The 13,887-nt window shown below is 44.5% G+C and overlaps 1 protein-coding gene across 9 annotated transcripts in view; it reads left to right on the forward strand.

The window, feature by feature from the left end:
• The window catches only part of hdac5 (histone deacetylase 5), an 82,641-nt gene that overhangs the window by 59,237 nt on the left and 9,517 nt on the right, over positions 1 to 13,887 (forward strand). For 6 of the 9 annotated variants that reach the window (XR_004211293.1, XR_004211294.1, XM_031834240.1 and 3 more), the window contains 7 exons: positions 83 to 202; positions 5,080 to 5,317; positions 5,447 to 5,652; positions 5,808 to 6,110; positions 8,615 to 8,768; positions 9,988 to 10,121; positions 11,940 to 12,060. Coding sequence is in view for 7 of the 9 variants with exons in the window: in XM_031834240.1 (XP_031690100.1) it covers positions 83 to 202; positions 5,080 to 5,317; positions 5,447 to 5,652; positions 5,808 to 6,110; positions 8,615 to 8,768; positions 9,988 to 10,121; positions 11,940 to 12,060 (1,276 nt within the window). In the remaining 2 variants the exon portion in view is untranslated. The remainder of the gene's footprint in view (positions 1 to 82; positions 203 to 5,079; positions 5,318 to 5,446; positions 5,653 to 5,807; positions 6,111 to 8,614; positions 8,769 to 9,987; positions 10,122 to 11,939; positions 12,061 to 13,887) is intronic. The other 3 variants (XM_031834236.1, XM_031834238.1, XM_031834239.1) reach the window with 2 other exon arrangements.

A 13,887-nucleotide genomic window follows, 5' to 3' on the forward strand; every position in this document is an offset into this window, starting at 1 on the left:
TGCTCCTCTTCTGTTCGCTCGCCCTTTTCCCTTTCACACGCTCTCTCACTCAATCACTTTTTCCTCCCTCTTTTCTGTGCAGCAGCTGCGGTCCCTCCACCAGACCCTTAACGCCGATGGGACAGTCAGTCCACTGAGCCTCTACACATCCCCTTCGCTGCCCAACATCTCCCTGGGCCTACCAGCCAACTCGCACCTCACCGTGAGTACTGGACTGATATTCTGAACAACACAAGCTAGGGATAGGGCATGAGTACTCAAATGGATGTAAAAACTCCATCTTTAACCAGAGATCAAAATGTTGCCTAGAAAACCATGTTCATTTGCTTTGACTCTAGTTCCATTTGTACATGTGCATTTGCGTGGCACAACAAAAAGAAAACAAAGCCAAGAATCACACAGTTCTTCTCCCTAAATTCCCTTCCCCTCCGTGTCTCACTCACTCAATTGCGTTCCGACCGCTCCCTCTACACACACACACACACACACACACACAAGCTCCCGTTAGGCCTATTAAAAACGTATCTAACTGATGGGATACACAAGCTTCATTCTTTGCCAAATGACGACAGTTTTATCACAAATTCTTAATGGACTGCTTGGCTGAAGTAGGGAAATATGTTCCAACAACGAGCGCTACAGTTTTGGAAAGATTGTGTCCTGTCTATTTTCCACTTATGCTACTTTGAACTACTAGTGCCATTTAGAATTGGTTAGCCTAGGCTATAGCCGCCCTAAACATTTTTATCAGAATCATTAAGCCTAAGCCTACTCACCAAACAGATGTCATGGCTGTAATTCATCCCCATGCAGAGTTCAATGTGGAATTGTTAATCCATTTGGAAAATACCAAAGAACAGGCTGAATAAACAAATTTGAATATATATATATATATATATATCGAAAAGAAGACAGATTTTGGTTTGTAACCCTGAAATGATTTCACCTCGCCAAAATTGAGCCCCGTTCCAAATTATCACTCTATAAGAATAATTTCCAGACATGAGTTGCGTATCACTTTTTTTCATTTTGAACAATATTCTGTTATGTATTATTTAGTTATTTTACATGTTTTTTTTCTTTTATAATAAAATAGGTCTCTTAATTTGTTCGGGAAATAAGAGCATTTTGCCTGCTAAATGAACAAAACAATGCTTTGTCATTGCACAGACATAGGCTTCTACAAGCAAGCGCCACTGCTGAGGGTGCTGCCTTCTTGAAGATTGTGTTCCACGATATAATATAACCAGTTGATATTACGGTTTCAATAAATTCACTTTAAATAGCACTTTTATTGTCTGAAAATATTGGGACCATTGTCTGAAAATACACACACAGTTGAAGTCGGAAGTTTACATACCTTAGCCAAATACATTTAAACTCAGTTTTTCACAATTCCTGACATTTAATCCTAGTACAAATTCCCTGTCTTAGGTCAGTTAGGATCACCACTTTAATTTTAAGAATATGAAATGTCAGAATAATAGTTGAGAATTATTTAATTCAGCTTGTATTTCTTACATCACATTCCCAGTGGGTCTGAAGTTTACATACACTGAATTAGTATTTGGTAGCATTGCCTTTAAATTGTTTAACTTGGGTCAAACGTTCTGGGTAGCCTTCCACAAGCTTCCCACAATACGTTGGGTGAATTTTGGCCCATTCCTCCTGACAGAGCTGGTGTAACTGAGTCAGGTTTGTAGGCCTCCTTGCTCCCACACACTTTTTCAGTTCTGCCCACAAATTTTCTATAGGCTTGAGGTTGGTGCTTTGTGATGGCCACTCCAATACCTTGACTTTGTTGTCCGGTTGGGATTGTGTTCTTCGGCTTGCAAGCCCCCCCTTTCCTCCAAACGTAACGATGGTCATCATGGCCAAACAGTTCTATTTTTGTTTCATCAGACCACAGGACATTTCTCCAAAAAGTATGATCTTTGTCCCCATGTGCAGTTGCAAACCGTAGTCTGGCTTTTTTATGGTGGTTTTGGAGCAGTGGCTTCTTTCTTGCTGAGCGGCCTTTCAGGTTATGTTGATATAGGACTCGTTTTACTGTTGATATAGATACTTATGTGCCTGTTTCCTCCAGCATCTTCACAAGGTCCTTTGCTGTTGTTCTGGGATTGATTTGCACCTTTCGCACCAAAGTACGTTCATCTCTAGGAGACAGAACGCGCCTCTTTCCTGAGAGGTATGACGGCTGTGGTCCCATGGTGTTTATACTTGCGTACTATTGTTTGTACAGATGAATGTGGTACCTTCAGGCATTTGGAAATTGCTCCCAAGGATGAAGCAGACTTGTGGAGGTCCACAATTTTGTTTCTGACGTCTTGGCGGATTTCTTTTGATTTTCCCATGATGTCAAGCAAAGAGGCACTGAGTTTGAAGGTTGGCCTTGAAATACATCCACAGGTACACCTCCAATTGATTCAAATTATGTCAATTAGCCTATCAGAAGCTTCTAAAGCCATGGCATTGTTTTCCAAGCTGTTTAAAGGCACAGTCAACTTTGTGTAAACTTCTGACCCACTGGAATGATACAGTGAATTGTAAGTGAAATAATCTGTCTGTAAACAATTGCTAGAAAAATTACGTGTCATGCACAAAATAGATGTCATAACCGACTTGCCAAAACTATAGTTTGTTCTCAAAAAATGTGTGGAGTGGTTGAAAAACAAGTATTAATGACTCCAACCTAAGTGTATGTAAACTTCAACTGTATATGTATGTATGTGTGAGGCAATTTAGGATTTATCTGTAATGGTTATAATACATTAGCCAAAGCTGCTGTTAGGTTCTAATTAAACAGAGTAAAAAAACTCACGGACAACTATGATAAGCTCAAACCAAGTTTATTCACCCAATAAGTCAGACAGCTGAACAGATACTTACATACATGCATACAGTGGGGCAAAAAGTATTTCGTCAGCCACCAATTGTGCAAGTTCTCCCACTTAAAAAGATGAGATGCCTGTAATTTGCATCATAGGTACACTTCAACTATGACAGACAAAATGACAACAACAAAAATCCAGAACATCACATTGTAGGATTTGTAATGAATTTATTTGCAAATTATGGTGGAAAACAAGTATTTGGTCACCTACAAACCAGCAAGATTTCTGGCTCTCACAGACCTGTAACCTCTTCTTTAAGAGGCTCCTCTGTCCTCCACTCGTTACCTGTATTAATGGCACCTGTTTGAACTTGTTATCAGTGTAAAAGACACCTGTCCACAACCTCAAACTGTCACACTCCAAACTCTACTATAGCCAAGACCAAAGAGCTGTCAAAGGACACAAGAAACAAAATTGTAGACCTGCACCAGGCTGGGAAGACTGAATCTGCAATAGGTAAGCAGCTTGGTTTGAAGAAATCAACTGTGGGAGCAATTATTAGGAAATGGAAGACATACAAGACCACTGATAATCTCCCTCGATCTGGGGCTCCACGCAAGATCTCACCCCGTGGGGTCAAAATGATCACAAGAAAGGTGAGCAAAAATCCCAGAACCACATGGGGGGACCTAGTGAATGACCTGCAGAGAGCTGGGACCAAAGTAACAAAGCCTACCATCAGTAACACTACGCTGCCAGGGACTCAAATCCTGCAGTGCCAGACGTGTCCCCCTGCCTAAGCCAGTACATGTCCAGGCCCGTCTGAAGTTTGCTAGAGAGCATTTGGATGATCCAGAAGAAGATTGGGAGAATGTCATATGGTCAGATGAAACTAAAATATAACTTTTTGGTAAAAAAATCAACTTGTCGTGTTTGGAGGACAAAGAATGCTGAGTTGCATCCAAAGAACACCATACCTACTGTGAAGTATGGGGGTGGAAACATCATGCTTTGGGGCTGTTTTTCTGCAAAGGGACCAGGACAACTGATCCGTGTAAAGGAAAGAATGAATGGGGCCATGTATCGTGAGATTTTGAGTGAAAACCTCCTTCCATCAGCAAGGGCATTGAAGATGAAACGTGGCTGGGTCTTTCAGCATGACAATGATCCCAAACACACCGCCCGGGCAATGGTGTGGCTTCGTAAGAAACATTTCAAGGTCCTGGAGTGGCCTAGCCAGTCTCCAGATCTCAACCCCATAGAAAATCTTTGGAGGGAGTTGAAAGTCCGTGTTGCCCAGCAACAGCCCTAAAACATCACTGCTCTAGAGGAGATCTGCATGGAGGAATGGGCCAAAATACCAGCAACAGTGTGTGAAAACCTTGTGAAGTCTGACAGAAAATGTTTGACCTCTGTCATTGCCAACAAAGGGTGTATATAACAAAGTATTGAGATAAGTATTGACCAAATACTTATTTTCCACCATAATTTGCAAATAAATTAATTTAAAAAATTTATAAATTTGATTTTCTGGCTTTTTTCCCCTCATTTTGTCTGTCATAGTTGAAGTGTACCTATGATGATAAATTGCAGGCCTCATATTTTTAAGTGGGAGAACTTGCACAATTGGTGACTGACTAAATACTTTTTTGCCCCACTGTACATACACACACACACACACACACACACACTCCAATATAGGTGAAGTCTGCTCCTTCCCTCTAAACATTACATATTTATTGCTAGGCAGAAAGTTGAGTGATGTGAGTAATAAACTGTTCCTTCTCCCTGACCTCAACCCCCATTCCTCACTAATCTACAGCTCTCCACCCATACCAATGACCACAACTACGTGATTGCCTTTTCTTAACTCAGTACATTCCAAGCCCCTAGCTCATATCCAACCTTACATTCCTCCTACAGATGACCATTAACTTCTGCTGTAACAACCAAACTGTGGCCCCTCTCCTTTCCATGGGATACTTGATGATTAACAATATTTCAAGTTTAGAAGTCAGAACCCGTCACTGTTGGCATAAAGATAAATATGCAAATTTTTTCCAGTGCTGGCCTTGTTCTAAAAATAGCTTCTGAAATGCTTTTTTCAAATACTTGTAAAAAAAACTCTCAACCTGCTCCATTCCACTGAGTTGAGGTAAAATAGAAACCAGCACACACTCCCCTGAACCAGAGTTGTCCTCTAATGTAGACAGTCTGACTTAGTTAACCCCCCTTCCATCCTCAGGCCAATCAGAAGCTGTTGCAGGAGGCGGAGAGGCAGGCCATCCAGACCATGCGTCAGGGTGGGGCTCTGACGGGCAAGTTTGTCAGCACCTCGTCCCTGCCGGCATCATGCCTGCCACCTGGGATGCAACACGACTTAGACTCCACCCAGGCCCCCAACAGCCACAGCAGTCACTCCTCCCTACTGCAACACGTCCTCCTGCTGGAGCAGGCCCGCCAGCAGAGTGCCCTCCTCTCAGGTACATCTACCAACATATATATTTATACTCTTACATCCCTGCCAGCAGAGCGTTCTACTTGCAGGTAAATGTAGATAAATACATACTGCCTCTTCTGAAACACATCTCTCTGACTCTTCCTCCCTCCAGTCCCCATGTATGGTCAGTCGCCGTTGGTGACGGGGGACCGGGTGTCCAACAGTATGCGCACGGTGAACAAGCTACCACGCCACCGGCCCCTGAGCCGCACACAGTCTGCGCCCCTCCCCCAGAGCCCCCAGGCCCTGCAGCAGCTCGTCATGCAGCAGCAGCACCAGCACTTCCTGGAGAAGCAGAAGCAGTACCAGCTCAACAAGGTAGGGGGCACCACAAGAAACACTACAGTATTAGAGGTTATGGTTGTTTGTTTGCAGGTAAAAAAAAGTGTTGTATGCCATTTGCTGGACTGGGGGGTGTAGTATACTCTACATGTGGCAGCAGTGATTAACCCCCTATCTGTCAACCACACCAGATTCTGTCAAAAGGGGTGGAGCTTCCTCGCCAACCGCCCACCCACCCCGAGGAGACTGAGGAGGAGCTCACAGAGACGCAGGAGATGCAGGAGGAGGGGGCAGGGTCTGAGCGTCTGGGGGAGGGGCGTCCTCAGGAGCAGAGGCTCCAGAAGGAAGAGTCGGGGGAGACGTCGCCCCCTTCAGAACGCCTGCTGACCCCCCTGAAGGGCGAGAGCACAGAGAGCGACCTGGAGGAAGAGGATGATGAAGACGAGGCCATCGAGCTGAGGGAGTGTGATGAGGAGGGCGTACCTTACGGCCAAGTAAATACAGAATTTTTTTATAGACATTTTGCATTTAATTTTACTTTGATAAGGAAAAACAAAATGTATTGCCTTGCAAGTTTAACACTAATTAAGATGACTTTCTGTAAGAAAATCAGAGAGCCAATAAGAGGTGCAAATTGTTTATTTATAAACCATGAGCTTTATTGTCTTTCCCTGTAATATGATTAATTCTGCTGAAATCAAATCAAAGTGTATTGGTGTTATAGCGGGTGCAACGAAATGTTTGCTACTTGATCCAAACAGTGCAGTAAAAATATTCAGACCCCTTTCGTTGTTGAACTTCCCAAATCTGTTCCGGTGACGTCTGTCTGTGATTACTTACCTTGTGACTTGATTCGTCATTGTACCTCTTATAATGGGCCATTTATGACTTGAAACAGTCTAGAATGACCAATCACTCCAGGGAGGGTTGTAGATTTTAGAAATTACCTACCAAAAGATCAGTAGCAAAGGCTATGCAGTTGAAAAGGTAGGAACGTCATCATTAGCGATGTGTCTACATAGATTGGCGTTCACACCGAGTTCGAGTGATGGGTTGAATTTTACGGGGGCCTGGTGATTTAGAAAAGGGTATCCCCTCTCGGAGGGCAGAGTGGCTGCGCTGTGCGAGGCATCGTCGTCATAGCTCCCTACAGAAGGACGAGAGCCTTAATTCCCACCCACCTGTGAGTCATCCATTGCACTTAGCAGGAAATAAAGGAACAAGCTCTCGAGAATGAATCGCCTGCAGTTCTTTCACAAATTACCAAGAGGATAAGCAGCTCCAGTTAAAAGTTGTGAAACAAAAGTTGCAAAAGGGCAAGTGGCCTATTTAAAATTAAAATAAATAAATATATATATATATATATCTCTCTATCACCAAGATGGATTGAATTTGGGTTTAGCTGTCATTGCCCGAGACAGAGCTACTCTACTCAGTAGTTGATGACATGCATTTGGATCCTCATCACCTCATACTCTTTTGAGGACCTAAACATAATATAATACAGTAAATGGCCACAGTTGGCTATGTTGCTGTTGGTTACCATATTTGGCTCAAAATTATGGTCATTGACAGCAATTAATACGTAATGTTAAAAAGAGGGGGGAAAAGAATGGACATGTTTTGTGGTCATGTTCCTCTAAGAAATGCTGTTTGTGCGTTGGAGGAAGAACCAATGCAGCGAGGGAGATTATAAAATAAACCTCTCTCTCCTACTCCCACACACCATTGAGAAAAAATATCAGAGGAGAGAAAAGCATCAGAATTCAGGCTGCGTCTTCTCCCCCACAACGCGCGCTCACACACCCTCCCTCCCCTGCCCTTGCTGCTTTTTTTTTTTTCATTTCAGTGAATGGACTCATCTGTGACTCATCTCTCCTTGGTGAATCATTCCCCTCTCCCTCCCTCTCACCCTTCTCTCCCCCCCCCTCTCTTCACCATACCAGCCCTTTTCTCCCCCCTGCACTTTACACCAATTCACCTCCCACCAGGGAGCTATGCTGCTGCAGTACTATTTCTGTTGTGACGGGCTAGGGGGATAGAGGAGTTTTTAGGGTATGGGGGGCATAGGGAGGGAGGGAGCAGGGGTGTATGCAGTCATTCTGTAGAGACAACAACCTCAAAAACCTATTTTGGCATTCGAGTCAGTGACACGGAAGGGCCCCCCCCCCCTCCCTGCACACACACACCCTGCCTCCCCGCTGAACTTTTTTCCCTCTGACTCTGCTCTACTTGTCTGCTGTGGTGCCTTGAATACAAATGGATCTGAGCCGCCCTGTGCAATGGAAAGAGAAAAGACATTGAGAGAGACTCATTGCCTTAGGATCTCTTGTTTAAAAAGAGGTTAGCAAGGTGTGGGCCTGCCGGACCTGTGTGTGTCTGCGAGTGTAAACTCAGCTCCCATCTCAAGGTCTTGAAACAAACCGTCCGCAGTTTTAAAAAAAAGATGCATAAGAACCATGAACCTTGTCATTTGATCTATGTTAGGAGCATCTGTCGCATTAGTTTTTTCCTAGAGCTCACACAGCTCCTGTCTGGATGTGTAGTGCTTCTCCCATTGACAGAAAGCAGAGCCCCGTTAGCTCAGCCACTGTTTACAGCTGGGGAATTGTCAGAGTAGTCTTTTGGCTGTTGGGAAGGCTCGGTCCTTGTCCTGCCCTGCCTTTTGAGGCTCGTATGGGGATATGTTTGCCTTTTGGGTTTCTACCCAGGGCCCATATTTAGTCTAGAACCGGCTTAATTTAGCTCCACCTCCCTCCCATTTTCCCCTCGATCCATTGGCCTGAGGTGGCAGATTCAGTTTGCAGCTATTGTGAAATGTCACTTCTCAAGGTTGCAGTATTTCTATCTGATGTAAATGATGAAAGCCACAGAGCTGATTTTATTTACTAAGTCCATCCACTCACACTGAAGTCCAGGCAGTGTCTCATGATGAAAGACATTCAAAGCTTTAGTTGGTATTAAAAATGTTTTGTTTTGTCCCTGATTTTCCGACCAGCATCACCTGCAACAGCTCAATGTGTTCCAGGCGTCCCTGTCCATTTCGGGCATGCCCCACAGACCTCTGGGGAGGGCCCAGTCCTCCCCTGCCGCTGCCAGCATCAAGGGGGCTCCCATGGGTGAGGTCCCCATCAAGCACCTCTTCACTACAGGTACGCTTCTTTGGTTTTTGGAACAGATGACATACAAAGTGAGATGATCAGGACCCATTGAACAATATGAAAGAAACTGACTCAACTTAGTTATCTATCTGAATCTCTATTTTTTTTGTCATAGTGGTAGATAGTAGAGCTTATGTAGCAATGAATGTGGCAATGAATCCCCATTAAACTCTAACGAAAGCCATTGGCCTTAGAAAAGACACTTTCAGAAAACAAACACTCCCCTAGCCAGTCCATGATCAAATGGCCTTGCAGGATAGGATGTGTTGACTAAGTCAGTGGTTCCCAAACTGTGGGGCGTGGCGAGGGGTCGGCAGGTACTCAGTCCGGCTTTCAACTTACTCTTGAAAGTTGTAATAGTACAATGCACAAGGTGCAATTTGGAAATTGGGGTGGTGTATCATTAGTTCCTCTTGTCATGTCAGTCAATGCATACTTTAGAGCTATTTATAACTTGTCAGAAATGTCCAGATCAACTAGCCCATGTCGGCTAATGTTTTTTTTAGGCCATATTATTTTTATTGTTTTAGTTACTCAAATATCACGAATACTCATTCGACATGGAACATTGAATACAATTGCCCAAAAAATAGCTTTAAAACTGAAATTGTCTTTGCAACCAATAGCAGAATGTGTAGAATTGCAGGAAATAAGCTTTAAATAGACCATAGTTGTGTGCACATGCAGGGGGGGCACGGTATGTTCCCCAATGCTGGAAGGGCCCCCCCCCCCCCCCGGAGTGAAAAAGTTTAGGAACCCGTGTACTAAGTGAGTTCAATAAGGGCTGAGGCAAGCAGCCTGCCTGGGTGTAATTATTTCAGCAGAGAAAATAATAATAGCGAGAGCCTGCAGGGTTGGATCTGATGAAACCAGGATGGCAGGATGACATTGAGCCATCCTCCACCATGGAATCATTAACATCTCCAACAGTCCTAACATGAAAAAAGCCATTAGAGATGATGGTCTTATTATGCTCTGACCTGCTGGGTAATGGGGTTATGAGCAGTGTGGTCACCATTTGTTCTGAGAGAGAAGTTGAAGAGAGGTTGCCCTGTGGTTGGTCTTCTTCCTGCCTTGAAAAGCTACATTTTCTCCTTTCCATCTTTCTCTATTTCTTTCCCTTATCTTTCTCTCTCTCCATCTCACTCACACCATTCCTTTCTTTCCATCTTTCTCTTGCACTCTTTCTCTCCCTCTCCTACCATCTCAGGGTTGGTGTACGACACCTTTATGCTGAAGCACCAGTGTATGTGTGGGAACACCCACATCCACCCAGAGCACGCCGGCCGCATCCAGAGTGTGTGGTCCCGGTTGCAGGAGACTGGGCTCCTGGGCCGCTGTGAGGTGAGGGCTCCCTGCACACTACAGCTAGAATGGCGACCAGCTCCGTTCCATATTTCCAAAGAGAATTTCTCTCAGTAACTTAAACAAGAGTGGTAGCTACAGTGGGGAGAACAAGTATTTCATACACTGCCGATTTTGCAGGTTTTCCTACTTACAAAGCATGTAGAGGTCTGTCATTTTTTATCATAGGTACACTTCAACTGTGAGAGACGGAATCTAAAACAAAAATCCAGAAAATCACATTGTATGATTTTTAAGTAATTAATTAGCATTTTATTGCATGACTTATTGCATAAGTATTTGATCACCTAGCAACCAGTAAGAATTCTGGCTCTCACAGACCTGTTAGGTTTTCTTTAAGAAGCCCGCCTGTTCTCCACTCATTACCTGTATTAACTGCACCTGTTTGAACTCGTTACCTGTATAAAAGACACCTGTCCACACACTCAATCAAACAGACTCCAACCTCTCCACAATGGCCAAGACCAGAGAGCTGTGTAAGGACATCAGGGCTAAAATTGTAGACCTGCACAAGGCTGGGATGGGCTACAGGACAATAGGCAAGCAGCTTGGTGAGAAGACAACTGTTGGCGCAATTATTAGAAAATGGAAGAAGTTCAAGATGACGGTTAATCACACTCGGTTTGGGGCTCCATGCAAGATCTCACCTCGTGGGGCATCAATGATCATGAGGAAGGTGAGGGATCAGCCCGGAACTACACAGCAGGACCTGGTCAATGACCTGAAGAGAGCTGGGACCACAGTCTCAAAGAAAACCATTAGTAACACACTACGCCGTCATGGATTAAAATCCTGCAGCGCACACAAGGTCCCCCTGCTCAAGCCAGCGCATGTTCAGGCCCGTCTGACGTTTGCCAATGACCATCTGGATGATCCAGAGGAGGAATGGGAGAAGGTCATGTGGTCTGATGAGACAAAAATAGTCTTTTGGTCTAAACTCCACTCGCCGTGTTTGGAGGAAGAAGGATGAGTACAACCCCAAGAACACCATCCCAACCATGAAGCATGGAGGTGGAAACATCATTCTTTGGGAATGCTTTTCTGCAAATGGGACAGGACGACTGCACCGTATTGAGGGGAGGATGGGTGGGGCCATGTATCGCGAGATCTTGGCCAACAACCTCCTTCCCTCAGTAAGAGCATTGAAGATGGGTCGTGGCTGGGTCTTCCAGCATGACAACGACCTGAAACGCACAGCCAGGGCAACTAAGGAGTGGCTCCGTAAGAAGCATCTCAAGGTCCTGGAGTGGCCTAGCCAGTCTCCAGACCTGAACCCAATAGAACATCTTTGGAGGGAGCTGAAAGTCCGTATTGCCCAGCGACAGCCCCGAAACCTGAAGGATCTGGAGAAGGTCTGTATGGAGGAGTGGGCCAAAATCCCTGCTGCAGTGTGTGCAAACTTGGTCAAGAACTACAGGAAACGTATGATCTCTGTAATTGCAAACACAGGTTTCTGTACCAAATATTAAGTTCTGCTTTTCTGATGTATCAAATACTTATGTCATGCAATAAAATGCAAATTAATTTCTTAAAAAGCACACAAGGTGGTTTTCTGGAGTTTTGTTTTAGATTCTGTCTCTCACAGTTGAAGTGTACCTATGATAAAAGGAAACACTGCCGATTTTGCAGGTTATCAAATACTTGTTCTCCCCACTGTTTTTGTGGAAATGAGAATGAGCTTTATCCATTATTAGTAAAAGTTAATTTTAAAAATCACTTTCCAATTAGCAATACAACACAACCCTGAATGAAATGGATGTATTGTGTGCTACGTGCGTTTTCCTTTACCGTGTACAGAGGATTCGGGGGAGGAAGGCCACGTTGGATGAGATCCAGACTGTGCATTCAGAATACCACACCCTGCTGTATGGCACCAGTCCCCTCAACAGACAGAAACTAGACAGCAAGAAGCTCTTAGGTGCCTAACCTCATCTCTTGTCTTTACTACTCAAATATATTTGGTGTGTGTGTTTCCCTAGCCATTTTGCTCAAATGGTGGAAACAAGATTTGCCCCAAGCATCCTTGAAAGTAGTGACTGCCCCTCCCCTCATCCACCCACACACTCACACGCAGTCAGGTGGATTGTTTGAAGGCTTAGCTCCCCTGACAGGCGCAGGGGGTGTATTTTTAGACCTGCTGGTCGAGGGGAAAGGGCCCCAGACGCCCGTCCACCCCCGTCTGGGTGACTCATAGCTAGGCTGGGTCTCATAGAAGAGGAGGGAGGGGGGGGATGACTGGATCAGCTGCAAAACAGCACTGCAGTGACTGAGCCGTCGACTACACACACACACACACACACACACACACACACACACACACACACACACACACACACACACACACACACACACACACACACACACACACACTTCAAAGTGAGTTCACTCTGTGCGGTGCTGAGCAGAACAGGACTTGCAGACATCGATGGTAAAAAAAAAAACTATTATACAGTGCATTCGGAAAGTATCAGACCCCTTGACTTATTCCACAATATGCTATGTTACAGCCATATTCTAAAATGGATTTTAAAAGCTTTTCATCAATCTACACACAATACTCCATAAGGAAATGTTTGCAAATGTATTAAAAAAAAAGATACCTTGTAAGTAAGTATTCAGAGCCTTTGCTATTAGACTCAATTGAGCTCAGGTGCATCCTGTTTCCATTGATCATCCTTGATGTTTCTACAACTTGGACAGAGTCCACCTGTGGTAAATTCAATTGATTGGACATAATTTGGAAAGGCACACACCTGTCTATATAAGGTCCCATATTTGACAGTGTATGTCAGCAAAAGCCAAGCCATGAGGTCGAAGGAAGCTCCAAGAGAGGATTGTGTCGAGGCACACATCCGGGGAAGGGTACCAAAAAATGTCTGCAACATTGAAGGTCCCCAAGAGAACAGTGGCCTGCATCATTCTTAAATGGAAGAAGTTTGGAACCACCAAGACTCTTCTAGAGCCAGAGCCGGCCAAACTGAGCAATTGGCGAAGAAGGGCCTTGGTCAGGGAGGTGACCAAGAACCCGATGGTCACTCTGACAGAGCTCCAGAGTTCTTCTGTGGAGATGGGAGAAACTTCCAGAAGGACAACCATCTCTGCAGCACCCCACATGTCCAATCAGCACTCCACCAATCAGGCCTTTGTGGTAGAGAGGCCAGACTGAAGCGCCTCCTCAGTAAAAGGCACATGATGAAGGATGAATGGAAGAAGTACAGAGAGATCATTTGATGAAAACCTGCTCAGGATCTCAGACTGGGGTGATGGTTCACCTTCCAACAGGACAACGACCCTAAGCACACCACCAAGATAATGCCGCAGTGACTTTGGGACAAGTCTCAATGTCCTTGAGTGGCCCAGCCAGAGCCCAAACTTGAACCCGATCGAACATCTCTGGAGAGACCTGACAATAGCTGTGCAGCGACGTTCCCCATCCAACCTGACAGAGCTTGTGAGGATCTGAAGAGAAGAATGGGAGAAACTCTCCAAATACAGGTGTGCCAAGCTTGTAGCATCATACTCAAGGCTGTAATCGTTGACAAAGGTGCTTCAACTAAGTAAAAGGTTTGAATACTTATGTAAACGTGATGGTTTTTTAATACATTTTCAAAAATGTCATTATGGGGGTATTGTGTGTAGCTTGATAAAGGAAAAAAAAAGATTTTAATCAATTTTAGAATTAGGCTTTAACAAAATGTTGAAAAAGTCGGTGTCTGAATACTTTCCGAATGCACTGTATCCCGAG

Source organism: Oncorhynchus kisutch, linkage group LG10, assembly GCF_002021735.2.
Source record: "Oncorhynchus kisutch isolate 150728-3 linkage group LG10, Okis_V2, whole genome shotgun sequence".
NCBI classification, from domain to species: domain Eukaryota; kingdom Metazoa; phylum Chordata; class Actinopteri; order Salmoniformes; family Salmonidae; genus Oncorhynchus; species Oncorhynchus kisutch.